Source organism: Mustelus asterias, chromosome 27, assembly GCF_964213995.1.
Source record: "Mustelus asterias chromosome 27, sMusAst1.hap1.1, whole genome shotgun sequence".
Lineage (NCBI taxonomy): Eukaryota > Metazoa > Chordata > Chondrichthyes > Carcharhiniformes > Triakidae > Mustelus > Mustelus asterias.
In genome coordinates, this window is record NC_135827.1 from 31277274 (window position 1) to 31303757 (window position 26484).

The following is a 26484-nucleotide window of genomic DNA, read 5'->3' on the forward strand; positions in this document are numbered from 1 at the left end:
TGGGTAAGATGGGTATAGAGGGATATGGGCCAAATGCGGGCAATTGGGACTAGCTTCAGGGTTTAAAAAAAAGGACAAGTTGGGCCTAAGGCCTGTTTCCCTGCTGTAAACCTCTACGCCGGGAATCGAACCCAGGCCCCTGGTGCTAACCAGCACCATGCCGCCCTAACCATCCGAATAGAAAATGCTGGATAAGCTCAACAGGTCTGGCAGCATCTGTGGATAGAAACAGAATAAACAGGAGGGTCATTTAAATCCAAAATATGAATTCTCTCCGGATACTACCGGACCCGCTGAGCTTTTCCAGCAGTTTCTGTTTTTATTTCAGATTTCCAGCATCCGCAGTATTTTGGTTTTATTTGAGTTGCGAGCTGAGCCCCGGGTTCCTGCTTTCCCCCTTTGGCCGCCACCGCTTGTACCACTCACTGGCATTCTCTGCCTCACTTGATGGTGCTATTGTGAGCAGTGGGAAAACACATGGACGGACAAACCATTGTATCAGTCAATGTCTGATATACCTGTGGGCAGCACACCATCTGGCATTGCAGTGCTAAAATGAGCCTGACACATCCATGTTGCTGGTGACTTGGTTTTTTTATTCATTTGTGGGACATGGGCGTCGCTGGCTGGGCCAGCATTTATTGCCCATCTCTAGTTGCCCGTGGAGGGCAGTTGAGAGTCAACCACATTGCTGTGGCTCTGGAGTCACGTGTAGGCCAGACCGGATAAGGGCAACAGATTTCCTTCCCGAAAGGAAGGAACCAGATGGGTTTTTCCAACAATCGATGATGTTTCTTTTTTAAAGTTTATTTATTAGTGTCACAAGTAGGCTCACATTAACACTGCAATGAAGTTACTGTGAAAATCCCCCTAGTCGCTACACTCTGGCACCTGTTTGGGTACACTGAGGGAGAATTAAGTATGGCCAATGCACCTAACCAGCACATCTTTCGGATTGAGAGGGGAAACCAGAGGAAACCCACGCAGACACGGGGAGAACGGGCAGACTCCGCACAGTCAGTCGCCCAAGCTGGGAACGGAACCCAGGTCCCTGGCGCTTTGAGGGAGCAGTGCTAACCACTGTGCCACCGTTAATGGTCATCAGTAGATTCTTAATTCTAGATATCGAATTCAAATTCCACCACCTGCCGTGGCTGGATTTGAACCCGGGTCCCCAGAACATTAGCGAAGATGCTGGATTAATAGTCCAGCGATAATACCACTGGGCCATCGCCTCCCCCCTGTGTCTAGCACAGCCATTTCTATGTGGATGCAGCGCCCAGCGGAACTCTGGCAACCGGTTCCCTGCTGACCCAGAGCTTGTGGTGGCAGACGGGTGTGCTAAAACCCACGGGTATAGCCGGCGACTTAAAGACAAGGGCAGGAAAGGTTCCAGGCCTCCAGTATTCACTGTCGCTTCCAACCCGTGATTGCGTGAGAGAGTCTGGCTGTGCGCCACTGCTGTGTGAATATACTGTTTCACAGAAATGGTTAATTTGTGACTTGATTGCTGTTGAAAGGTGGAAGTGGGCCTCGTTGCCAAGGTCCCTGGAGATTGTATGTAGTGTTTGAAGGTTCTGATTCTGTAAAGTTACTGCAGGAAGTCCCAGGCTGCAATTATATTAATGCAGTCAAAGGGAGAATCGCTGTGGACAGGCCATGATGTCATCAGCACAGGGTGGTCTGGTTGCAGTTTTGAGTGTATAAAGTGACATCTCACTCGCCGTCGTATTGAAATGTTAGAAGTTCCTGGGATAATTGAGTTGTTTGGCTTGAGACGCGAGTTCTTCAAATCAGGGAGGCCTTGACCTGTGCTGAAGTATTCAGTCTCACTTGAGTGGCATTAGAGGTGCTCAGGTTGCCCTCTGTGTCTCTATTCTAAGGAAGATGTGAGGGGTGTCCGGTCTGTTCCTTCTCATTGTTGTTCAGCATTCTTGGCTGGGAAGGCATGTGTTGAGGTAAAGCAGGAGAAACAGTCGGAACTGCGAAGCTGCTGCGATAAAGTATCTTACGCGCTCTCACTGTTAAGGGTTATCGTAGAATCCCTACAATGCAGAAGGAGGCCATACGACCCATCGAGTCTGCACCGATCACAATCCCACCCATCCCCACAACCCCATGCATTTACCCCAGCTAGTCCCCCTGACACTAGGGGCAACTTAGCGTGGCCAATTCAACTAACCTGCACATCTTTGGACTGTGGGAGGAAACTGGAGAACCTGGAGGAAACCCACCCAGACACAGGGAGAATGTGCAAACTCCACACAGATAGTGATCCGAGCCGGGAATCGAACACGGGTCCCTGGCGCTGTGAGGCAGCAGTGCTAACCACCGTGCTGCCCGTGTGCCACCGTGCTGCCCATGTGAAGATTGGTCATAGCAGTGAGGTACCAGGGCACTGATGGGCTTTGTACACAGCCTCGACTGCCACCTCCAGACAAAGAAAGAATAGGATCAACGGAGTACAATCACTGGCTGGCTCAAAGCACTTTACTTCAAAAGTAAAGGCAAAATACTGTGGATGCTGGAATCTAAAAGGAAAACAGGAAATGCTGGAAAATCTCAGCAGGTCTGACAGCATCTGTGGAGCAAATAGGGCCCACCAATGCTGTCGGACCTGCTGGGTTTTTCCAGCATTTTCTGTTTTTGTTTTACTTCATTGGCTGTGTAGCCATTGCTGTAATGTAGGAAATGAGGCAACCAATTTGCTCACAGCAAGCTCCCACAAGCATTTAGGATCATAGAATCCCTACAGTGCAGAAGGAGGCCATTTGGCCCAACAAGCCTGCACCGACAACAATCCCACCCAGGCCCCTATCCCTGCAACTCCATTCCCCTACTAATCCTCCTGAATCAATTTAGCATGGCCAATCAACCTAACCCGCACATCTTTGGACTGTGGGAGGAAACTGGAGGAAACTTACGCAGACACGGGGAGAACGTGCAAATTCCGCACAGTCACCCAAGGCCGGAATCGAACCCGGGTCCCTGGTGCAGTGAGGCAACAGTGCTAACCACTGTGCCACCATGCCCAAGCATTGTGATACTGAGCAGCTAATTTATTTTTGTAATGTTCTAAATATTGGCCAAGACACTTGGCCTAACTCCCCCAGGAAATAGTTCATGTCTGCCTAAAAAAGGCCTCAATTTAACGCTTCCCCTAAAAGATGACACTTCCGACAGTGAGGCACTCCCTCAGCACTGCACCAGAGAGTGAGCCTCAACCTTTGTGCTCAAGTCTTGGAGTGGGACTTGAAGGGGACAAAAGAAATGATTCACAGTTATTGGATCTCTGCCAATCTTCAGTGGGAGTCAAGAATTAGGAGTCAGAGTTTGAGAATAAGGGGTGAACCTTTTAAGGCTGAAGTGAGGAGAAATTTCTTCACCCAGACGGTGGTGAATGTGTGGAATTCACTCCCACAGAAAGTAGCTGAGTCTAAAACATTGTGTGATTTCAAGAAGAAACCAGATATAACTCTTGGGGATCAAGGGATATGGGGGGGGGGAAGGCGGGATCAGGATATTGAATTTGATGATCAGCCATGATCAAAATGAATGGCGGAGCAGACTCGAAGGGCCAAATGGCCTCCTCCTGCTTCTAGTTTCTATGAAGCGCACTGCAGGGATATACTGCTCTAAAGCTAACGTTCCTCCAGGAAGCTCTTTCCCCCCCACCCCGGTATCCGAGCAGTTAATACTTCACACGGGATACCGGCCCTGTCACACTGTCTCTCTTCCTGCTTTGCCTCTGGACCGTTTCATCCCATTTGAAAAATGTTTGGCAGTGGGAGTGTAAAGTACCCAGCACGGCTTAGATTCATCCCATCTGTTTATCCATTCGGAAAATGTCAGAAAGATTTCTGTAATTAACCCCCCCAAGTCCTGATCTTTTTTTTGAACTAAAAATACATCAGCTGAACAAAGTAACTTCCTTTGACTGTCAATGAGATTCTAATGTCACAAGGATTACAGTAGTTTAATGTGTATGGGATTGAATCAGGAACCCAGCCTTCGTGAGTTCAAATTCCACCCCACCACTGCGAAATTATATTCAATAAGTTTATTATTAAAAAAAAACAGAAAATGCAAGAAAATCTCAGCAGTTCTGGCAGCATGTGTGGAGTGAAAAACAGAGTTAATGTTTCGAGTCCGTGTGACTCTCCTTCAGTAAGTTTGTTGACCAATTCCAAGGGGGTGGCACAGTCGTTAGCACTGCTGCCTCACAGCGCCAGGAGCCTGGGTTCGATTCCTGGCTTGGGTGATTGTCTGTGTGGAGTTTGCACATTCCCCCCGTGTCTGCGTGGGTTTCCTCCGGGTGCTCCGGTTTCCTCTCAGTCCAAAGATGTGAGCGTAAGGTTGATTGGCCGTGCTAAGTTGCCCCTTAGTGTCGGGGGTTAGCAGGGTAAATAAATAGGGTTGTGGGGATAGGGCCTGGTGAAGACTTGATGGGCCAAATGGCCTCTTTCTGCATTGTAGGGATTCTATAACTTCTATATCTAATTGGGTACAAAATTGGCTTCTTGACAGAATAAAAAGTTTAACAACACCAGGTTAAAGTCCAACAGGTTTATTTGGTAGCAAAAGCCACACAAGCTTTCGAAGCTCTAAGCCCCTTCTTCAGGTGAGTGGGAATTCTGTTCACAAACAGAGTTTATAAAGACACAGACTCAATTTACATGAATAATGGTTGGAATGCGAATACTTACAACTAATCAAGTCTTTAAGAAACAAAACAATGGGAGTGGAGAGAGCATCAAGACAGGCTAAAAAGATGTGTATTGTCTCCAGACAAGACAGCCAGTGAAACTCTGCAGGTCCACGCAACTGTGGGCGTTACAAATAGTGTGACATGAACCCAATATCCCGGTTGAGGCCGTCCGCGTGTGTGCGGAACTTGGCTATCAGTTTCTGCTCAGCGACTCTGTGCTGTCGTGTGTCGCGAAGGCCGCCTTGGAGAACGCTTACCCGAATATCAGAGGCCGAATGCCCGTGACCGCTGAAGTGCTCCCCAACAGGAAGAGAACAGTCTTGCCTACAGAGTTTCACTGGCTGTCTTGTCTGGAGACAATACACATCTTTTTAGCCTGTCTTGATGCTCTCTCCACTCCCATTGTTTTGTTTCTTAAAGACTTGATTAGTTGTAAGTATTCGCATTCCAACCATTATTCATGTAAATTGAGTCTGTGTCTTTATAAACTCTGTTTGTGAACAGAATTCCCACTCACCTGAAGAAGGGGCTTAGAGCTTCGAAAGCTTGTGTGGCTTTTGCTACCAAATAAACCTGTTGGACTTTAACCTGGTGTTGTTAAACTTTTTACTGTGTTTACCCCAGTCCAACGCCGGCATCTCCACTTCTTGACAGAAGCCAGAGGGTGGTTGTAGAGAGTTGTTTTTCAAACTGGAGGCCTGTGACCAGCGGTGTGCCTCAGGGATCAGTGCTGGGTCCACTGTTATTTGTCATTTATATTAATGATTTGGATGAGAATATAGGGGGCATGGTTAGTAAGTTTGCAGATGACACCAAGATTGGTGGCATGGTGGACAGTGAAGAAAGTTATCTCCAATTGCAACGGGATCTTGATCAATTGGGCCAGTGGGCTGACGAATGGCAGATGGAGTTTAATTTGGATAAATGCGAGGTGATTGCATTTTGGTAGATTGAACCAGGGCAGGGCTTACTCAGTTAATGGTAGGGCGTTGGGGAGAGTTACAGAACAAAGAGGTCTAGGGGTACCTGTTCATAGCTCCTTGAAAGTGGAGTCACAGGTGGACAGAGTGGTGAAGAAGGCTTTCGGCATGTTTGGTTTCATTGGTCAGAACATTGAAAACAGGAGTTGGGACGTCTTGTTGAAGTTGTACAAGACATTGGTAAGGCCACACTTGGAATACTGTGTGCAATTCTGGTCACCCTATTATAGAAAGAATATTATTAAACTAGAAAAAGTGCATAAAAGATTTACTAGGATGCTACCGGGACTTGATGGATTGTGTTATAAGGAGAGGCTGAATAGACTGGGACTTTTTTCTCAGCGTAGGAGGCTGAGGGGTGATCTTATAGAGGTCTATAAAATAATGAGAGGTATAGACAAGGTAGATAGTCCCAAAGGTAGGGGAGTCTAAAACTAGAGGGCATAGGTTTAAGGGGAGAGATACAAAAGTGTCCAGAGGGGCAATTTTTTCAGAGGGTAGTGAGTGTCTGGAACAAGCTGCCAGAGGTAGTAGTAGAGGCGGGTACAATTTTTTCTTTTAAAAAGCATTCAGATAGTTACATGGGTACGATGGGTATAGAGGGATATGGGCCAAATGCAGGCAATTGGAATTAGCTTAGGGGTTTGAAAAAAAAAGGGCGGCATGGACAAGTTAGGCCAAAGGGCCTGTTTCCATGCTGTAAACCTCTATGACTCTATATGATCATGAAAATCTGCTTGCTTTGTCATAAGAATTCAACTGGTTCACTAATGTTCTTTAGGACAGGGATTGTTCTATTCCAGTCAGCGAAGGATAATTGTAGGGTTTTAGTTTATTTATTAGTGACACAAGTAGACTTACATTAACACTAGTGAAGTTTACTAAGAAAATCCCCTAGTCGCCACACTCTGGCGCCTGTTCGGGTACACTGAGGGGAAAATTTAGCATGGTCAATGCACCTAACCAGCACGTCTTTCAGACTGTGGGAGCAAACCGGAGCACCCGGAGGAAACCCACGCAGACACGGGGAGAATGTGCAAACTCCACACAAACAGTGACCTAAGCTGGGAATTGAACCCGGGTCCCTGGCACTGTGAGGCAGCAGTGCTAACCACTGTGCTACCGTGCTGCCCATAGAACTGGAGCCAATCTTTGCACGCTTCATAAGCATTTATTTAGAGTTACACATTACGAGCATACACCTCCTAATTGCAAATGTCATTCTGTTTCTATTTATAGAAACATATGTAAATCCCCAGTTCATGCCCACAACCCACGTACAATTAAACACAATTCATAGACAGTTAACAGAGATCCTACCGCGGCACGGTGGCACAGTGGTTAGCACTGCTGCCTCACAGAGCCAGGGACCCGAGTTCAATTCCCAGCTTGGGTCATTGTCTGTGTGGAGTTTGCACATTCTCCCCATGTGTGCATGGGTTTCCTCCGGGTGCTCCAGTCTCCTCCCATTGTCCAAAGATGTGCAGGTTAGGTGAACTGGCCATGCTAAATTCTCCCTCAGTGTACCCGAACAGGCGCCGGGGTGTGGAAACTAGGGTATTTTCACAGTAACTTCATTGCAGTGTTAATGCAAGCCTACTTGTGACTAACAAATTTTTAAAAAACTTTAAAACTTTGAACTTTACCACCGCTAATCATGACTCCAATCCTACATCATTGGGTCTTAATGTCCTGGAGGCATCTAGGGATGGGAACCTCAAGGGATTGAAGTCCACTTCAGTTGACATTGCGAAGGATTTGGAGATAAATGTCGCACGATTGATCCCAAAATCCAGCTCTGAGCTTTTTTCTACTTCACTCATCTGTCAGAAGTAAACATCCCAATGGCAAACTTTAAAAGGAAAATCACCTCTCAATCCTTGCAGCCAAACTCGACAGGTCACCATTCCAGAAAGAACAACATGGGTTAATTCAGCATTTGTTGAAAATTGATTCACAGCAAGAATTTTCTGGGAATTTAACTATTGGAATTGTGGGGACTTTCCATTGTCTTTTTGCCATTAGAAACAAATCTGATTTGAGCTCTAGTTTCCAGGGAAGAGCAAAATGTTGCCGCCTTTTCCTTGCACTTTCCTTATGAGCTGGAATAGCTCATTCTGTTTAACGCAAGAACCAATTCCAGTAGTTGCCTTTCAACATACGGTTTCCAGCTGGTTGCAGCCAACTCCGCTGTGCTATATAAAGCTGATGAAGATGAATGTTGCAGGAATGATTCCAAATTCCAGCTCTCCTGAGCTTTTGGAGACTTTGGTCACCTCTCAGAACTGCACAGCCAGTTCCCCACCCTCCTCTGCGCAATCGGTCTCCCCTGAGCGATGTCCAAACGATGTCCAGGTTAGGTGGATTGGCCAAAGTTAAATCGTTCCCTGATATCCCAAGATTAGGAGGATTAGCGGGGTAAATTTGTAGGGTTACTGGGATAAAGCCTGAGCAAGGTGCTCTGTCAGAGAGTCAGTGCAGACTTGATGGGCCAAATGGCCTCCTTCTGCACTGTAGGGATTCTATGATTCTGTGAAAGGAATGTTTGCTGGGGTACGATTCCACTTGATCAATATTTCACCTCTCTGGTAGTTGTTGGTATGTAAACCCCAACTCAATTGGTTCATTAATGTTCCTTTGGAATAATTTTCCTAATTATTTTCTAATTTTCCTAATTATCCTGCAACTTAAAAAAATCTCTGCTGTTATATCCAGTCAATGAACTGGAGCCAATCTTTGCCCACTTTATAAGCATTTATTTACAGGGTTACACATTGCAAGCACACACCTCCAAACCCCACAGTTTCACCGTGTCGTTGATAAGGGCGCATGCCAATCCCAGTTAATGTCCATGACATGCATATAATTAATATATAGTTGGCAGAGATTCTTCCACCATTACACAAGACTCCCAAGTCCCACAATACATCATGGACTCTTAATACCCTCAGGGCAATGTTCATTATCTATTATACTGGGTGAGGATCAGGCATTTCATAACTAGGCTCAAGTCATGTTCCCATCTGACATCCAGGCTTGCACTTTCCAGCAGAGATTAATGATCAGGGACACTGCCCATTTCCTGCTTGAAATTCCTTCCTAGTCAGGGAGACGGATCTGGGACTTGGTCGCCTTTCCTTCCCTGCAGCTGTGAATCTATCAGGTTTGGGTTTTGAGGACAGAGGCTGAGTTGAGAGTCAAACAGAACTCGGTAAAGATTCCTTATTCCCTGGTATTTACCCATCAGACATGGCTAATTCTGAGCTGACCCAGAAATTAAATTCTTCTGCTCTGTGCAACTTGGAACCAGCTCAAAGGCTAGGAATTATTGCATGAATTCTAATCCGCAGATCTTCAAAAAGTTCCTATGTCCCTTCCAAATCAACCCAGTTAGGCAAAGTTAAATAAGTAATGTTTTTAATAAAGGCTCTTTAAAAAAAAAGGGTTATTTTGAAAATTTCTCCCCGTCCTAACTATTCCACAATTTTTAAAGAAATCATTTGTTTTGATTTATTATTGTCACATATATTGGGACATAGTGAAAAGTATTGTTTCTTGCATGCTATACAAAGCATACCGTTCATAGAGAAGGAAAGGAGAGGGTGCAGAATGTAGTGTTACAGTCATAGCTAGGGTACAGAGAAAGATCAACTTAATGCGAGGTAGGTCCATTCAAAAGTCTGACGGCAGCAGGGAAGAAGCTGTTCTTGAGTCGCTTGGTACGTGACCTCAGACTTTTGTATCTTTGAAATAGAGCGTTGTTAGAGATTTTAAAAGAGTCAGACTGGAGTTTTAGAGCAGACTGGAGAGCACAGAACCAGAATAAACGATAGAATTTGAGGGTATGATTAGGTTAGCTCGCAAGAAGTTGCCACATTCCGCGGAGTGCCATCTTGAAAATGATCGCGGCTTTCCCAGTTGTTGTTGGTCATTTCTTAGCTCCCAACATCTGGATAGATAAGATTACAACTGACCTTTTAGCTGTTATGATGTTGTCCTTGGCAAATTTTGTGCTGTCCGATTCGTTCATTAATTGTTCATCCCTAATTGCCCTCGAATTGAGTGGCTTACTAAGCCATTTCACGAGTCAACCACATTGCTTTGGATCTAGAATCACTTGTAGGCCAGACCAGGTGAGGACAGCAGATTTCCTTCCTTGAAAGACGTTAGTGAACTAGAGGGGGTTTTGCAACAATTGACAATGGTTTCATTAGACTTCAAATTCCAGACTTTTTATTGAATTCAAATTTCATTGTCTGCCGTGGTGGGATTTGAACCCAGTCATTACCCTGGGTGTCTGGATTATTAGTCCGGCGACCGTACCACTAAGACACCACCTTCCCTGGCGGGGCTGTCCTTCCAGTGTCAGCCTACCTGGAGCCAGGTAAAGCTCAACCAATAGTTGAGTTTGGAGTGGTGGAATCCTGGGATTTGAACATGAGACCCCCGCCTGAAATCTTGTGTTCTGTAACATCAGTTCCCACATTCCACACATTTCAAAAACAAGGAAGAAACTAATTTGTATTTATATTGCACACTCCACCGACTTGGGAAGCAAGTTCCTTCAGTCAATAAATTGTTTTTTAAAGTATAGTCACTGCTGTTTGTCGGCAATTGCAGCAACCAATTTCCACACAGCAATCTCTCTCAAACACCAGGAAGATAAACTAGTGGTAAATGTGACTGAAGCATAAGTGTTTTCTAGGACACTGGAGGAGCTCCCTACTCTTGTTATGACTGTTGGACTTTACATTACGTTACACATATCGGGGGAAAGGCAGATTGTGTTGGGACCACAATCAAATCAGCCATGGCCTTATTGAATGGCGGAGCAGGCTCAATGGGCAGAATGGTCTATTCCTGTTCCTGATTTGCACGTCTGCATGTCTCGTTTAATGATGTGGAAATGCCGGCGTTGGACTGGGGTAAACACAGTAAGGCATCTAACCTGTTGGTTAAATAAACCTGTTGGACTTTAACCTGGTGTTGTTAGACTCCTTACTGTGTCTCGTTTAACACAGGGAGGCACGGTGGCACAGTGGGTTAGCACTGCTGCCTCTCAGCGTCAAGGACCTGGGTTCAATTCTGCCCTCGGGTCACTGTCTGTGTGGAGTTTGCACCTTCTCCCCGTGCCTGGGTTTCCTCGGGGTGCTCCGGTTTCCTCCCACAGTCCAAAGATGTGCAGGTTAGGTTGATTGGCCATGCTAAATTGCCCCATGGTGTTAGGGGGATGAGCAGGGTAAATAGATGGGGTTAAGGGGATAGGGTCTGGGTGGGATTGTGATCGGTACAGACTTGATGGCCCCCTTCTGCACTGTAGGGATTCTATGATTCTATGAAGGTAAAGTTGAGAGGGGAATGTGAGCTGCTATGATATCTGCCTGGAGCCACGCCCCTTTAACCTGGCTGCCATGCAGACATAGACCCAGGTCAAAAATGATTTAAATTAAGCTTGACACGAAGGAGACGGCAGCTGGCCTTGCTCCGTCCAGGTTCTCTGAGTCAGTCAGGCAGAGAGATTTGGTGAAGACGACCAAAAATAGGCACTACTTTGCCAGGCAGTGGAAAAGGGCTGTTCTTGTGTTAACGACCAAGCAGAGTGCTGGTGAGGATGGCTTTCCTATTCAAAGAGACAAGGCTTCTGGAGATTTAAAGACCTAAGGAGTTGCTAGAGGGTGCCTTTCTACTGCAAGTCCAGTCGAGAAGATTGAATAGAGGGAAATTTGTTAAAAAGACACTGGAAAATTCCCTGTTGAAGCCGGGTGGAGTTTGGGCCTATTATCTCCAAGACTAAATTTCTGCTGAGAGTGGAGTTTAATGTATAAACGCGGTGTGTGGGGTTTTTGGTTATGGTAAAAAGTTGAGGGGAATATGTTTTCTGTAGTTTAATGCTGTAGTTGCCTCATAAGTAACGTTGAGTCAACATTAGTTTCAGTTTGTTTATTTGAATACCTCAAATGTCTACATTAACATGCCAGAACAGTACTGAGGAAGTGCTGGAAATATGGAAACATAGAAAATAGGAGAAGGAGGAGGCCATTCGGTGCTTTGAACCTACTCCGCCATTCACTATGGTCATGGCTGATCATCCCACTCAATAGCCTGATCCTGCCTCCCACCACCCCCCGCAACCCATATCATTTGATCCCTTTCGCTTCGTGTTATATCTAACTGCTTCTTGAAAACATACAATGTTTTGGCCTCAACTGCTTTCTGTGGTAGCGAATTCGATACGTTGACAACTTTTTGTGTGAAGAAATTTCTCCTCATCTCTGTCCTAAATGGTCTACCCTGTATCCTCAGACTGTGACCCCTGGTTCTGGACACACCCACCATCAGCAACATCCTTCCTGCATCTACCCTGTCCAATCCTGTTAGAATTTTATGTGAGATTTTCCCCTCATTCTTCTTGAACTCCAGCGAATACAATTCTAACTGACTCAATCTCTCCTCGTACGTCAGTCCTGCCATCCCAGGAATCGGTTCGGTAAGCCTTCTCTGCACCCCCTCTGGAGCAAGAACATCCTTCCTCAGATAAGGAGGCCATACTGGGGTGTCAGAATATTCCAGGGCATAATTTTGAAGAAAAGCAGGGGAGTTCTCTCAGGAGCCCTTGGCCAATATTTATACCTCAGTCAGCAACACATAAACATATTATTTGCTTGTTATCACACGAAACACGAAATGTTGACATGCAAATCTTTGTGTCAGTCACTGGAAAATTATTGGTCTCTTCGGGGATTGTAACGTTCCTCAAATAATGCTGTAGGATATTTTTTATATTCGCCTGAATGGACAGACGAGGTCTTGGTTTAGTATCTCACGTGAAAGATATTATCATAAGAACTAGGAGCAGGAGTAGGCCATCTGGCCTCTCGAGCCTGCTCCGCCCTTCAATAAGATCATGGCTGATCTTTTCGTGGACTTGGCTCCACTTACCCACCCGCTCACCCTTAATTCCTTTATTGTTCAAAAATTTATCTATCTAAGCCTTAAAAACATTCAATGAGGTAGCCTCAACTGCTTCACTGGGCAGGGAATTCCACAGATTCACAACCCTTTGGGTAAAGAAATTCCTCCTCAACTCAGTCCTAAATTTTCTCCTCCTTATTTTGAGGCCATGCCCCCGAGTTCTAGTTTCACCTGCCAGTGGAAACAACCTACCTGCTTCTATCTTATCTATTTCCTTCATAATCTTATATGTTTCTATAAAGGTCTCCCCTCAAATATCCGAGAAAAAATACTCACCAACAGAAAGCTTAACGAATGGTTTGTTGTCTTGTAATTCGCATTTTATCTTCTAGATTTTCAGTTTGTATTTAATATTGCAACATGTGTTAAACTAATTGCAAAAGGACTTGGCTTTGTAACTACAACAAGTGACTGCATTCAGGCTGAAGTACATTTGCGTTGTTTCTTGCCAAGTAATAACTCGACAGGGAAGTGTTTGTTTCCATGGGTTTGTTGGTAATTGGCTTCAGAAGATCACTGGCTTCGGAGCCAGATACTTGTGTGTTTAGGACAAAGGGTCCAGTCATTGCCTGTGAATCTGCCAGCCAGGAGCTTTGAGCTGATGATAAGAATCGGGCCTAACAAACCAGTGCAGTAAATATGCAGAGCCCTTCAGTTATACGGAGTATGATAGTGTGCATGTTCTTGGCGTGACTGGCAGGGAATAGCAAACTGCAAAACAGTATGAATTTTCATAGAAAAGAACCCCTACAGTGCAGAAGGAGGCCATTCGGCCCATTGAGCCTGCACCGACAACAATCCCAGATTGTTTGAGACTAAGGGGCAATTTTCCCAATGGCCAATCGACCTAACCCGTATATTTTTGGAATGTGGGAGGACTGAAGAGCTGCTGATCTCCCTCCTGATTGGCCAGCAGCTCGGAGGCGGGACCTCATCCTTTGAAAGGACAGTGACTAACGGCCATAACGTCCGACCAGTGCTACCCTGGGAGAGCCCAGGCAGCCCACTGCCTCCCCATCAGAATTCCAGCCTATGTTTTCCTCCATCTTCCCAGGAAGTCTTGGGATGATTGGCCGATGGCCTGCAGGTTGGTCTGGTGGACTGCCTGACCATCCAGAATGGATGCGTCCATTGTCCAATCCTGTCTATGGCCATCTGGAACACCTCGCGCTTTGGTCCATGAATTTGGGGACTCTTTTTGCTTTTTTGACTGGCTCTAGCTATGGTCAGAGATTCTGAACCCTGAGTAATCTCCAGAAATACCAAGTTTATTTTGGGGGATGAAGCAGGTTTGTAATGTCCGCCAATCCGGTGCGATCATTTCTATTAATCGCTCATTCAAGCTCCTGGATTGAGCGACGGTCAGTGGAATATGCTGCTGGAGGCAACTGCTGCGGAGACCACCCCCCCCCCCCCCCCTCATCCACTGTCGGCCCCCGGCCTGGAGTGCCAGTGGACGTTACAACCGAATCCAGTCCTGTCCATGTCTGATTACCATGTGGCCATTCTTCTTCAGTTCTTGAACGAAGGCACAATGCCATGGCTTCCATCACGGTTATTGCGGCACATCCACCTCAGCCACAAGAGGGATCAAACCCTGTGCTGTCGGCAACAACCAGAACCACACCGGCCAACCACTTACCCAAGAAGTCTGAGTTGCTGTGGCATGCACGTTACATGCACGTTGTAGTCCTGGATGTGCGGAGATGTCCAAAGATGTGCGGGTTAGGTTGATTGGCCATGCTAAATTGATCCTAGCGTTAGGGCGTTTATCAGGGTAAATATGTGGGGTTACGGGAATAGACCTGGGTAGGATTGTGTGGTTGGTGCAGATTCGATGGGCCGAAATTGCCTCCTTCTGCACTGAAGGGATTCTAGAGCTATGGTGATGATGGTAGAGGCTCCAACCTTTTCATCGCGTGGCTGACCAGCAATCTAACCCTCTCTCATTGCTTGCCGTTGGCGTGTGTTGTAAGGAAACACTCTTCACCTGTTTTGGCCACATTAGGAACACATTTTCCTCGGCCATCGGGCGGGATGTCACCGCCTCGCTCAAGCGAGACCGGAAATTCCTGCCCGAGGTAAACGGACATTTACGTTGTGGTACCCCCCCGCCCCCCGCCTCAAGTCCTGGGGTGGGATTTGAACCTGGGCTTCTGGCTCAGAGGCAGAGATGCTAGCACCATAAGACCTCCTGTCCAGGCGTTGTAGCAGGCATTAATAGCTGGTGATGAGGAAAGTTTGTGTGCTGTGCGGAAACTAGAATCATGGAAACCTTACAGTGCAGAAGGAGGCCATTTGGCCCATCGAGTCTGCACCGACAACAATCCCACTGGGCCCTATCCCTATAACCCCACATATTTATCTTGTAAATCCCCCTGACACTAAGGGGGAATTTAGCATGGCCAGTCAACCTAACTCGCACATCTTTGGACTGTGGGAGGAAACCGGAGCACGGGGAGGAAACCCATGCAGACGCGGGGGGGGGAGAAGGTGCAAACTCCACACAGACAGTGACCCAAGGCCGGAATTGAACCCGGGTCCCTGGCGCAGTCAGGCAGCAGTGCTAACCACTGTGCCACCCTCGAACTGTATCTTTCTCTTATTTTGGAAGAGAAGGAAACTCACCAACTTGCTTGTGGATGGTTAATCTTGCCAGACCACTGACGTCAGGCACGTCCAGTGGTTTTAATATCTCAATGTTATTTATCACTTTTGGCTCAAACACGACTGGAAGTGATGTTCCAGTGAAAATGTATCGAGGAGGAAATGTGATGCAATCATTATATTAGACAAGAAGCGACTCCAGTGCTGATGCTGGACCGTAGCCAGGTTCTTCTGCTCCTGACCATTTAAGGCAATGTTAGTGCTGCAAACAGAAATATCAGTAAAATGTGGATGGAGGCTCGATCTGCCACTGGATGTTGGACAGCATTCAAAACCTGCGTTATCCGATTCCTTCCAACACACTCGACAGAAGATTGCCAACTCATTGTTTCATGAGGAATAAAAAGAGTCTCAGAGCTATTCTTTATTTTAAAAACTGCACCTTCCCTCGCTACATAATAAGGGGGCAGCACAAATGAGATGGTGGATGGGCTGAGTGAAGAAGATTCCTGGTATTCCTGAGCTTTTGCAGCGACTGTTTATTCTGGCCGCCGACAGCCTCTCTTATTTCTTCAGCCACTGCGGCCTTACTTCATTTTGTTTTGTGTTTGGGATTTTTCCCAAGTTTCTTTTCCCTTTCTCCAGCCTCATCTCCAAGGCACCTGGATGCAGTTCGACGAGCTCAGAGATTCCGCTTGTGACAAAGGGTCACCTGGACTCGAAACGTCTGCCCTTTTCTCTCCTTACAGATGCTGCCAGACCCGCTGAGATTTTCCAGCATTTTTCTCTTTTTTTTGGTTTCAGAGATTCCTCCGCCACCTTGCGCAGAAAAGGGGCCCATCTTCAGGTGGACGCCTGGATGGTGAAGGTCAAAGGTGTGGGAAGCAAGGAGCGATCTTACTGGCCAACCCCTGGATTGATATAGCGAATTTCAGATTGTCGAGATATCGCAGAGTCCTTCATGGCCAGTAAATCCTGTTGGATGTCGGGACACTTCAGCTATTCGGACAAGTGTTGCAAATCAGGGTCCCACAACCAATGAGATACGCGACCAGTGAATCTGGTTTCAGTGGTCATAGAATCCCTAAAGTACAGAAGAAAGCCATTCAGCCCATCAAGTCTGTACTGACTCTCTGACAGAGTATCTTACCCCAGCCCTTTACCCTACCCTATTTCCATATCCCCATGCATTTACCATGGCTGATCTTCCTAACCTACACATCTGGAACACTAATGGACAATTTCCCATGGCCAATCCATCTAACCGGCATACCTTTGGAGTGTTGGAAGAAACCGGAGCAACTGGAGGAAACTTGCGCAGACACGGGGAGAACGTACAAACTCCACGTAGACAGTCACCCGAGGCCGGAATTGAACCCGGGTGTTGCTTTGAGGGATGAATGTTGGCCGGGAGACCTTCAGTGCTTTTCTTCAGTGGGGATTTTAATTGAGAGACAGCAGACCAGGCCTTGGTTTAACATCCCAGCCAGAAGGCAGCATCACTGGCAGTGTGGTATTCCCTCGGTACTGCACTGATATGCAAGCTTAAATTATGCGTTCAAGACCTAGAGGCATCACTACAATCAATTTTATTTTTCTCTCTATCTGCCCACAGATGAGGATTGGTGACTGAAAAGGGATCAGGAGCCAAAACACTACCCACAGGGAACACTCCCCTTCCCTCATTTCCACCCCCACCCCCCCTTTTCCCCACACCCCCCTTCCACCTTAGCCCAGAGACATTGAAAGCAAAGGGACGTTACCTTAAACTCAGAGTCAGGAAACACTCCTTCTTGCAGCGGGTGCTAGAAGTGCGGAACTCTGCCACAAAAATTGGAGCTCATTTAATCACCTGAATTCTGAGATTGAATGGTCTTTTGCCGTTAAGGAGCTAAGGCAGAAAATGGAGTTACGATACAGACCAGCCACGATCTCATTGAATGGTGCGGAACAGGTTGGGCGGGCTGAATGGCCTCCTCCTGTTCCCGTGTGCTCATATCCCTCTCTCCCGCCAGCACAGCAGAGTTAAGGGACTGGAAGTGTGATCGGCTATTTTGTGTTTCAGTGCCGACACACAGTTACAATGTAGGAAACAAGATGAAAACTGTGACCCTTCCACCCTCATGTGGCCCTAATTCCTGTTCCAAACCCCAGCAGCTTGATAAGCTTTGGAGGAACAGTCAAGACATGAAATTACCAATGGCATAAAGCGGTAGACTTGGCAGAGCAGAGCTCCCTTGGATAAACCAGTGGATGGCATTACAACCCGCACTTCTCCACTCCAAGGAATGGCACAGTGGTTAGCACTGCTGGCTCAAAGCGCCAGGGTCCCTGGGGTTCGATTCCCGGCTTGGGTCACTGCCTGTGCGGAGTCTGCACGTTCTCCCCGTGTCTGCGTGAGTTTCCTCCGGGTGAACGGAGAACAAAATAAATTACAGCACAGGAACAGTCCCATCAACGGTCCATCAAGCCTGCACCGACCATGCTGCTCGTCTGGACTAAAACCTCCTACACTTCCGGGGACCATATCCCTCTATCCCTCCCACAGTCTGAAAGACGTGCTGGTTAGGTGCATTGGCCATGCTAAATTCTCCCTCAGTGTACCCGAACAGGCGCCAGAGTGTGGCAACTAGAGGATTTTCACAGTAACTTCATTGCAGTATTAATATAAGCCTACTTGTGACGCTAATAAATAAACTAAAACTAAATACGGTGTAAACCCCAGATTGTACATTAAAAACACTGGTGAATCTGGTGATTGATGGTGGACTGATTCGTATGGGTTCAAATTTTAAGGAAGGAATGGATGGAGTCCCTTTCCTCCAGCAGAGATGGTCTGGAGTAAATTAGATTTCAGTGTCTCCTGGACACCATTGGATCTTTGCAGAAAAACTACCTGATATGGTTAAAATATGTTGCTGTGTCCTGTTACAGGGAGCCAAGTCTCTGCCAGCTTTGTGTTGTCTTTCCAAACTGGCAACCTTCTGAGACCCGAAATGCATTTTCCACATCTCAAAAGAGCCTTAAAAATCCTTGGGGTAGATTTTGACTTTGTGGGATAACCATAAAATGAATATCAAATGGCAGCATGTTGCTATCTTCTGATTTTTTTTTAATTTTATGAACTGGATGGGCGACTGTTAACCCAATATTCAGAGTTGATTCTCCGATCTCTGCTCATCAAGAGTGTGGCTTGAACCTTCTACCTGCTGGCTCAGTGGCGATCATTAAGCCAAAAGTTCCTTCCCCAAACATAGTAGAATCATTGAATCCCTACAGTGCAGAAAGAGGCCATTCAGTCCATCAAGTCTGCACAGACCACAATCCCACACGGGTCCTATCCCCGTAACCCCACATATTTTCCCTGCTAATCCCCCTGACACTAGGGTCAATTTAGCATGGCCAATCACCTAACCCGTGCATCTTTGGACTGTGGGAGGAAACCGGGGCACCCGGAGGAAACCCACGCAGACACTTTGCTGGCTGGAGTCATACCTGGTACGTGGGAAGATGGTTGTGGTTGTGGAGGGTCAGTCATCTCAGCTCCAGGACATCTTTGCAGGAGTCTCTTAAGGTAGTGTCCTAGACCCAACAATCTTCAGCTGCTTCATCAATGACTTTCCCTCCGTCATAAGGTCAGAAGTGGGGATGTTCGCCGATGATTGCACAATGTTCAGCACCATTCGCGACTCCTCAGATACTGAAGCAATCCATGTTCAAATGCAAGATCTGGATAATATCCAGGCTTGGGCTGACAAGTGACAAGTAACGTTCACACCACACAAATGCCAGGCAATGACTATCACCAATAAGAGATACTGTAATCACCGTCCCTTGACATTCAATGGTGTAACCATCACTGACTTCCCCCACTGTCAACATCCTTGGGGTTACCATTGACCAGAAACTCAACTGGACTCGCCACATAAACACAGCGGCTACAAGAGCAGATCAGAGGCTAGGAATACTGCGGCGAGTAACTCACCTCCTGACTTCCCAAAGCCTATCCACCATATACAAGGCACAATTCAGGAGTGTGATGGAATACTCCCCACTTGCCTGGATGGGTGCAGCTCCAACAACACTCAAGAAGCTCGACACCATCCAGGACAAAGCAGTCCGGTTGATTGGCATCACATCTGCAAACATTCAATCCCTCCACCACCGACGCTCAGTAGCAGCAGTGTGTACTATCTACAAGACACACTGCAACAATTCACCAAAGATGCTTAGACAGCACCTTCCAAACCAACGACCACTTCCATCTAGAAGGGCAAGGACAGCAGATAAATGGGAACACCACCACCTGCAAGTTCCCCTCCAAGCCTCTCACCACCCTGACTTGGAAATATATCACCGTTCCTTCGCAGTCGCTGGGTCAAAATCCTGGAATTCCCTCCCCAACGGCATTGTAGTTCAACCCAGAGAACATGGACTGCAGCGATTCAGGAAGGCAACTCACCACCGCCTTCTCAAGGGCAACGAGGGATGGGCAATAAATGCTGGCCAGCCAGAGATGCCCATGTCCCATGAATGAAAAAGAAAAGTGCAAACTGCGCACAGACAGTGACCCGAGGCCAGAATTGAACCGGGGTCCCCGGCGCTATGAGACAGGAGTGCTAACTATAGCTAACCACTATGTCGCCGCAAACAGGGAAAATCCCATTTTAACCACCTGAGCCCCAAAATTACAAAGCTCTTCCCTCAGAAGGTTGAGAATTCCAAGATTGGATGAAGGGACCAAATGCGCGGTTGCTAAAATTTGCCGAGAATGCAAAGATGAGGAGGACGGTCAATTGTAAAGAAGACATAAGGAGTCAGCAAAAGGATGTCGAAAGGTTAAGTGAGTGGATGAACAAATTGCCAGATGGAATGTAGGCCGGGATTTTCCAGCCTCGTCCATTCTCCATTCTCGCTGGGAGCGGGGGCGGGGCGAGCGAGATCAGAGAATCCTGGCCATAATGTGGGAAAATGAGAACTTGTCCACTTTGGCAGGATGAGTAGAAAATCAGCATATTGTTTAAATGCAGAGAGATTGTAGAAATCTCGAGGTGCAGAGGGATCTGGGTGTCCCAGCACATGAATCACAAAAAATTAGCATGCAGGTACAGCCAGTGATTAGGAAGACCAATGAAATATTATTGCAAGGGGAATGGAATATGTAAGTAGGACCCTTTTATAACAGTTGCAGAAGGCATTGGTGAGACCACATCTCAAGTACTGTGTTTGGTCTCTTTATTTTAAAATAAAAGGATATAATTGTATATAATTTATAATTGTAAAAGGATTACAACAGTCCAAAGATGTGCAGGTTAGGTTGATTGGCTAGGTTAAAAATTGCCCCTTGGAGTCCTGAGATGCGTAGGTTAGAGGGATTACCGGGTAAATATGTGGGGGTAGGGCCTGGGTGGGATTGTGGTCGGTGCAGACTCGATGGGCCGAATGGCCTCCTTCTGCACTGTAGGGTTTCTATGTTTCTAATTGCTTTGGAAACAGTTGGGAGAAGGTTCACGCGACTGATTCCAGGGATGAAAGGGTTTATCCTCTAAGGAACAGCTGGACAGGTTGGACCTGAATCCATTGGAATTTAGAATAAGAGTCAAACTTATTGAAACATACAAGATCCTGAGGTGACTTGACAGAGTGGATGCTGGGAGGATGTTTCCGCTTGTGGCGGAGACTAGAGCTAGGGGGTCACTGTTTAAAAGTAAGGGGTCTCCCATTTAAGACGGAGATGAGAAGAATATTTTTCCTGAGTGTTGCGAGTCTGTGGAACTCTGTTCCCCAGAGAGCAGTGGGGGTAGCGTCAATGAATATTTTTAAGGCAGAATTAGATTCTCGACTAACAAGGGAGTCGAAGGGTATAGGATTTTGGCCGGAAAGTGGCGTTGAGACAATGGCTGGAATTTTACTGTCTCGCCTCATCCGAGGCTCGTAGGATCCCGCCCGAGGCCAGTGGAGAATGGCGTTCTGTGAACTGGGGCAGGCGTGCCGGTAAAATTCCGGCAAATAGGTTAGCCATGATTTTATCAACCAGTGCAGCAGGTTAAAAGGGCCGAATGGTCTCTTCTCGATCCTAATTTGTATGTGTGTGAATGAAGCAAGCTGGCCCTCTGTATTCTCCAACCTGAGTGAGGCCCAACACCAGGGCCAGAATTTTCTACACCCGCCCCACAAGGCAGGTATTCCCACGGTGGAGGCGGCTCGCCATTGGCTGTCGGTGGGATCTTCCAGTCCCACCGAACTCTAAGGAGTTTTGCACGGATTGCTCATCTTGCTACCAGGGAAGCCGCAGTGGGGGTCGACTTTGGAAGACCCCACCAGCGGGAAGGGCCAGAAGATCCTGCCCCAGAAACGGATACTCACGATGCCAGTACAAAGAACAAAATTACAGCGCAGGAACAGGCCCTTCAGCCCTCCAAGCCTGCACCGACCATGCTGCCCGACTGAACTAAAACCCCCTACCCTTCCGGGGACCATATCACTCCATTCCCATCCTATTCATGTATTTGTCAAGATGCCCCTTAAAAGTCACTATCGTTTCTGCTTCCACTACCTCCCCCGGCAGCGAATTCCAGGCACCCACCACCCTCTGTGTAAAAACAAAACTTGCCCGTACATCTCCTTTAAACCTTGCCCCTTGACCTTAAACCTGTGCCCCCTAGTAATTGACTCTTCCACCCTGGTAAAAAGCTTCTGACTATCCACTCTGTCCATGCCCCTCATAATCTTATAGACCTCTATCAGGTCGCCCCTCAACCTCCGCCGTTCCAGTGAGAACAAACCAAGTTTCTCCAATCTCTCCTCGTAGCTAATGCCCTCCATACCAGGCAACATCCTGGTAAATCCTTTCTGTACCCTCTCCAAAGCCTCCACATCCTTCTGGTAGTGTGGTGACCAGAATTGAACACTATATTCCAGGTGCATCCTAACTAAGGTTCTATAAAGCTGCAACATGACTTGCCAATTTTTATACTCAATGCCCTGGCTGATGAAGTAGTCAAGACATTGGAGCGAATTTTCCTGTTCTATCCGCTGCGGGAATTGGAGTAGGTGAGGGGCGGACCATGGAAAGGTCCGTTGACCTCAGGCAGGATTTTCCGGTTTTGGGGTGAAGATGGCTGGAAAATCTCGCCGATCGTGTGAGACTGACAATTCAGTGACCGCACGTGGACATATTTTGTTGCTTCTTTATGCGCCCAGGATAAATTGGATTGCCTCCTAGCTCAAATTCTCCAGCCTCTATTCACTAACATTATCTTGTTCTTCACAGTGACGGCTGATGACTTGAACTTATCCGGCATGAAGACCCTGGAACATGTGGCGGTGACGGTGACCATCGCGCACCCCACTCGGGGCTCGCTGGAACTCACACTTTACTGCCCCAGTGGGATGTCTTCCCTCATCGGAGCAAAACGCATCATGGACACGTAAGTAACCAGTGGCAGAGACTTGAAATGGTGGAAGTAAATTCTCTGACTACAAAGGGCTGACTACAGGATATCAGTGTGGTGAGGTCCCATGTAGGAAAGGGCTGCTTTGAGAATGATAGAGTGCCTCTGTATTAAAGGTGAATTGAATAGGGGACCTCTACATTGACAAGGGAAGTATGAGCAGCCAAGTTTTTATTATTCATCCCTGAGATATAGGCATCACTGGTTAGACCAGCATTTATTGCCCATCCCTAGATTCCTTTGTAAGAAGTCTCACAACACCAGGTTAAAGTCCAGCAGGTTTATTTGGAATCACGAGCTTTCGGAGCGCTGCTCCTTCATCAGGTGAGTCGCCCGAGGAAGGAGCAGTGCTTCGAAAGCTCGTGGTTCCAAATAAACCTGTTGGATTTTAAGTTGGTGTTGTGAGATTTCTTACTGTGCCCATCCCAGTCCAACGCCGGCACCTCCACATCATAGATTCCTTTGAGAAGATGGTGGTGCACCAGCTTTTTTGAACTGCTGTGGTCTGTCTAGTGCAGGTACACCACAATGCTGTTAGGGAGGCAGGTCCTGGATTTTAACCCAGCAACTGCAAAGGAACGCCAATACAGTTCCAAGTTGGCATGGTGAGTCACTTGGAGGGGCACTTGTAAGTGGTGGTGTTACCATGCATCTGCTGCTCCTGTCTTTCTAGGTGGTGAGATCATGGGTTTGGAAGGTGCTGTCGAAGGAGGCTTGGCAAGTTCTTCAGAGCATCGTGTAGATGATGTGCATTACTGTCACTGTGCATCAGTGGTGGAGGAGATGAATGTTTAAGGAGCTGGATGGGGTGCCAATCAAACAGGCTGCTTTGTTCCTCGGTGCTATTCTACTCTTGAGTGTTGTTGGAGCTGCACTCATCCAGGCAAGTAGAGAGTATTCCATCTTGACTTGTGCCTTGTCGATGGTGGACAGGCTTTTGGGAGTCAGGAAGTGAGATACTCTTCATAGATTTCCCAGTCTTTGACCTGCTCTTGTAGCCAGTATTTATATGGCTGGTTCAATGCAGTTTCTGGTCACTCCCTTAGGATCGTAAGAGTGCAGGCACCAGCACAGATTTCTGACACCTATTCCTTCTCCCCATTTAGAAGTCATTGAAAACCCTATCGTGCAGAAGGAGACTATTCGGCCCATCGAGATTGCACCAACAACAATCCCACCTAGGCCCTATTCCCGTAACCCCACATATTTATCCCGCGAACATACACATCCCAGGACACTAAGGGGCAATTTAGCACGGCCAATGCACCTAACCCGCACACCTTTGGACTGTGGGAGGAAACTGGAGCACCCGGAGGAAACCCACGCAGACACGGGGAGAACGTGCAAACTCCACACAGACAGTGACCCAAGATGGGAATCGAACCCGGATTCCTGGCGCTGTGAGGCAGCAGTGCTAACCACTGTGCCACTGCGCCGCCCATTCATTTATGTAAACAAATTGTTCCCTCCATGATGTATCGATATCTGCAGGCTGACACCCATTTTCTAGACACCTGGCAGTTGATTTTTCCCCTGGGCAGAATTTGGCAGCTGTATCCCAGTCATGATTGAACTTTGAAATTCAGAGGCTCAGAATGTATGCATCTAGGACTAGCACTTGGGTCATATCTTAGTGATAATTAGTCTCAATTAAAATGTCATCTAAAGAACAAAGAACAGTACAGCACAGGAACAGACCCTTCGGCCCCCCAAGCCTGTGCCAACCATGGTGCCTGCCTAAACTAAAACCACGTGCACTTACGGAGCCCCCTGTATCCTTCCATTCCCATCCTATTTATGTATTCATCCAGTTGCCCCTTAAATGCCGCTATCGTACCTGCTCCCACCACCTCCTCGGGCAGCGCGTTCCAGACATTCACCACCCTCTGTGTCAAAAAACCTGCCTCGCACATCTCCTCTCAACTTTTCCCCATGCACCATAAACCTATGTCCCCAAGTGCTTGACTTTTCTACCCGAGGAAAGAGCATCTGACTATTTAGTAACAATACGACTGACCCGTAGAAACTTATAACAGAAGGAGATAAATGTACAGGTCGTGCCTGCCCTGGCTTTTTGAAAATGCTTCATCCCACACACACACTGCGTTTTGTTTGTAATCCTGGTAGTCCCCCACCCTTAACAGCATGTCCCAAAATGTTCGAAGGAATCCGTTTCCACCACATCTTCAGATAGAACCATGCAGCTTCCTACAACTCTCCTCATCTCTCCTTGAGATCCTTTTCCAAGGACCTCCAGTTATTGACCCCCATGCTCCAAAAGAGAAAATGCTGGAAAATCTCAGGTCTGGCAGCATCTGTAAGGAGAGAAAAGAGCTGAGATTTAGAGTACAGATGATCCCTTTGTCAAAGCTTTGACAAAGGGTCATCTGGACTCGAAATGTCAACTCTTTTCTCTCCTTACAGATGCTGCCAGACCTGTTGAGATTTTCCAGCATTTTCTCTTTTGGTTTCAGACTCCAGCATCCGTAGTAATTTGCTTTTATTGACCCATGCTTGCTGGGAATATTTTTATGCCTCCTATTTAATCTATCAAAAGATGTAAAAGTCATACCCATGGAATCAAAGAGATTTGCAGCACAAAAATAGGCCCTTTGGCCCATCATGTTTGCATCAGCCATTGAGCATCTATCTAGTCTCATCCCATTTTCCAGCACTTGGTCAGTGGCCTTGTATGCCCTATGCTCATCTAAATTCTTCTTGTGAGGAAAAATGAGGGTGTTTGGAGTCTGGGACAAACTTCCGGAGAGGTTTGTGAAGGCTCGATCGAGGTCTTCAAAAGGGAATTGGATTGCTATCTACAATGAGAGACTGTGCGAGGTTATTAGGATAAGGCAGGGGAGTGGGACCGCGTAGAATGCTCTTGCAGAAAGCCAATGCAGACTTGACGGGCCGAACTGCCTCCTTCTGCACTGCAAAGATTCTGTGATTCAAAACCTCTCAACGTTTTCGAAACCTCATTAGGTCACCCTTTAACCGCCCCCTGGTCCAAGGAAGCCCTAATCTTTCCCACCTGGACCACACAACTGAAGTCTCCCGTTTCCTGGTAAACTTCCTCTGCATCTTTCCCCAGGCCATTCCATCTTTCCTGAAGTGTGGTGCCCAGAATTGTCCACAGTACTCCAACGGGACCGCACGGTGGCACAGTGGTTAGCGCTGCTGCCTCACAGCACCAGGGACCCGGGTTCAATTCTGGCCTCGGGTCACTGTCTGTGTGGAGTTTGCAAGTTCTCCCCATGTCTGTGTGGGTTTCCTCCGGGTGCTCCAGTTTCCTCCCACACTCCAAAGATGTGCGGGTTAGGTTGACTGGCCACACTAAATTGACCCTAGTATCGGGGAATTAGAAGGGTAAATATATAGGGTTACAGGAATTGGGCCTGGGTGGGATTGTGGTTGGTGCAGACTTGATGGGCTGAATGGCCGCCTTCTGTACTGTAGGATGCTATGATGTTATGAACTGAGATCAGATTATCAAATTATAAAGTTCGAAGTTTTTTTAACCTTGAAAAATCTGTGTTGGTGAGAAAGGGTTCATTTCAACATTTGAGGTCAGGTTGGTGGAAGATTAGTAGGTTCTCATTAGTATGGGGCGAGTTTAGTTCTTGGATATTCTTTGTTGATGTTGATTTAACTAAATTAGTTTTATTGAATTTGCTGACCGGACGTTTAGGTTGGAGAAGTTGCCTGGCGTCTTACCTTTTCCCCATGAGGTAATATTACCTCGTTGGCATGCGTAGAGATGAAA

At 47.0% G+C, this 26484-nt stretch overlaps 1 protein-coding gene across 2 annotated transcripts in view; it reads left to right on the forward strand.

Moving 5' to 3' along the window:
- The window catches only part of LOC144479918 (proprotein convertase subtilisin/kexin type 7-like), a 306250-nt gene that overhangs the window by 238233 nt on the left and 41533 nt on the right, over window positions 1–26484 (forward strand). For both annotated transcript variants that reach the window (XM_078198967.1, XM_078198969.1), the window contains one exon: window positions 22541–22697. In XM_078198967.1, the coding sequence (XP_078055093.1) occupies window positions 22541–22697 (157 nt within the window). The remainder of the gene's footprint in view (window positions 1–22540; window positions 22698–26484) is intronic.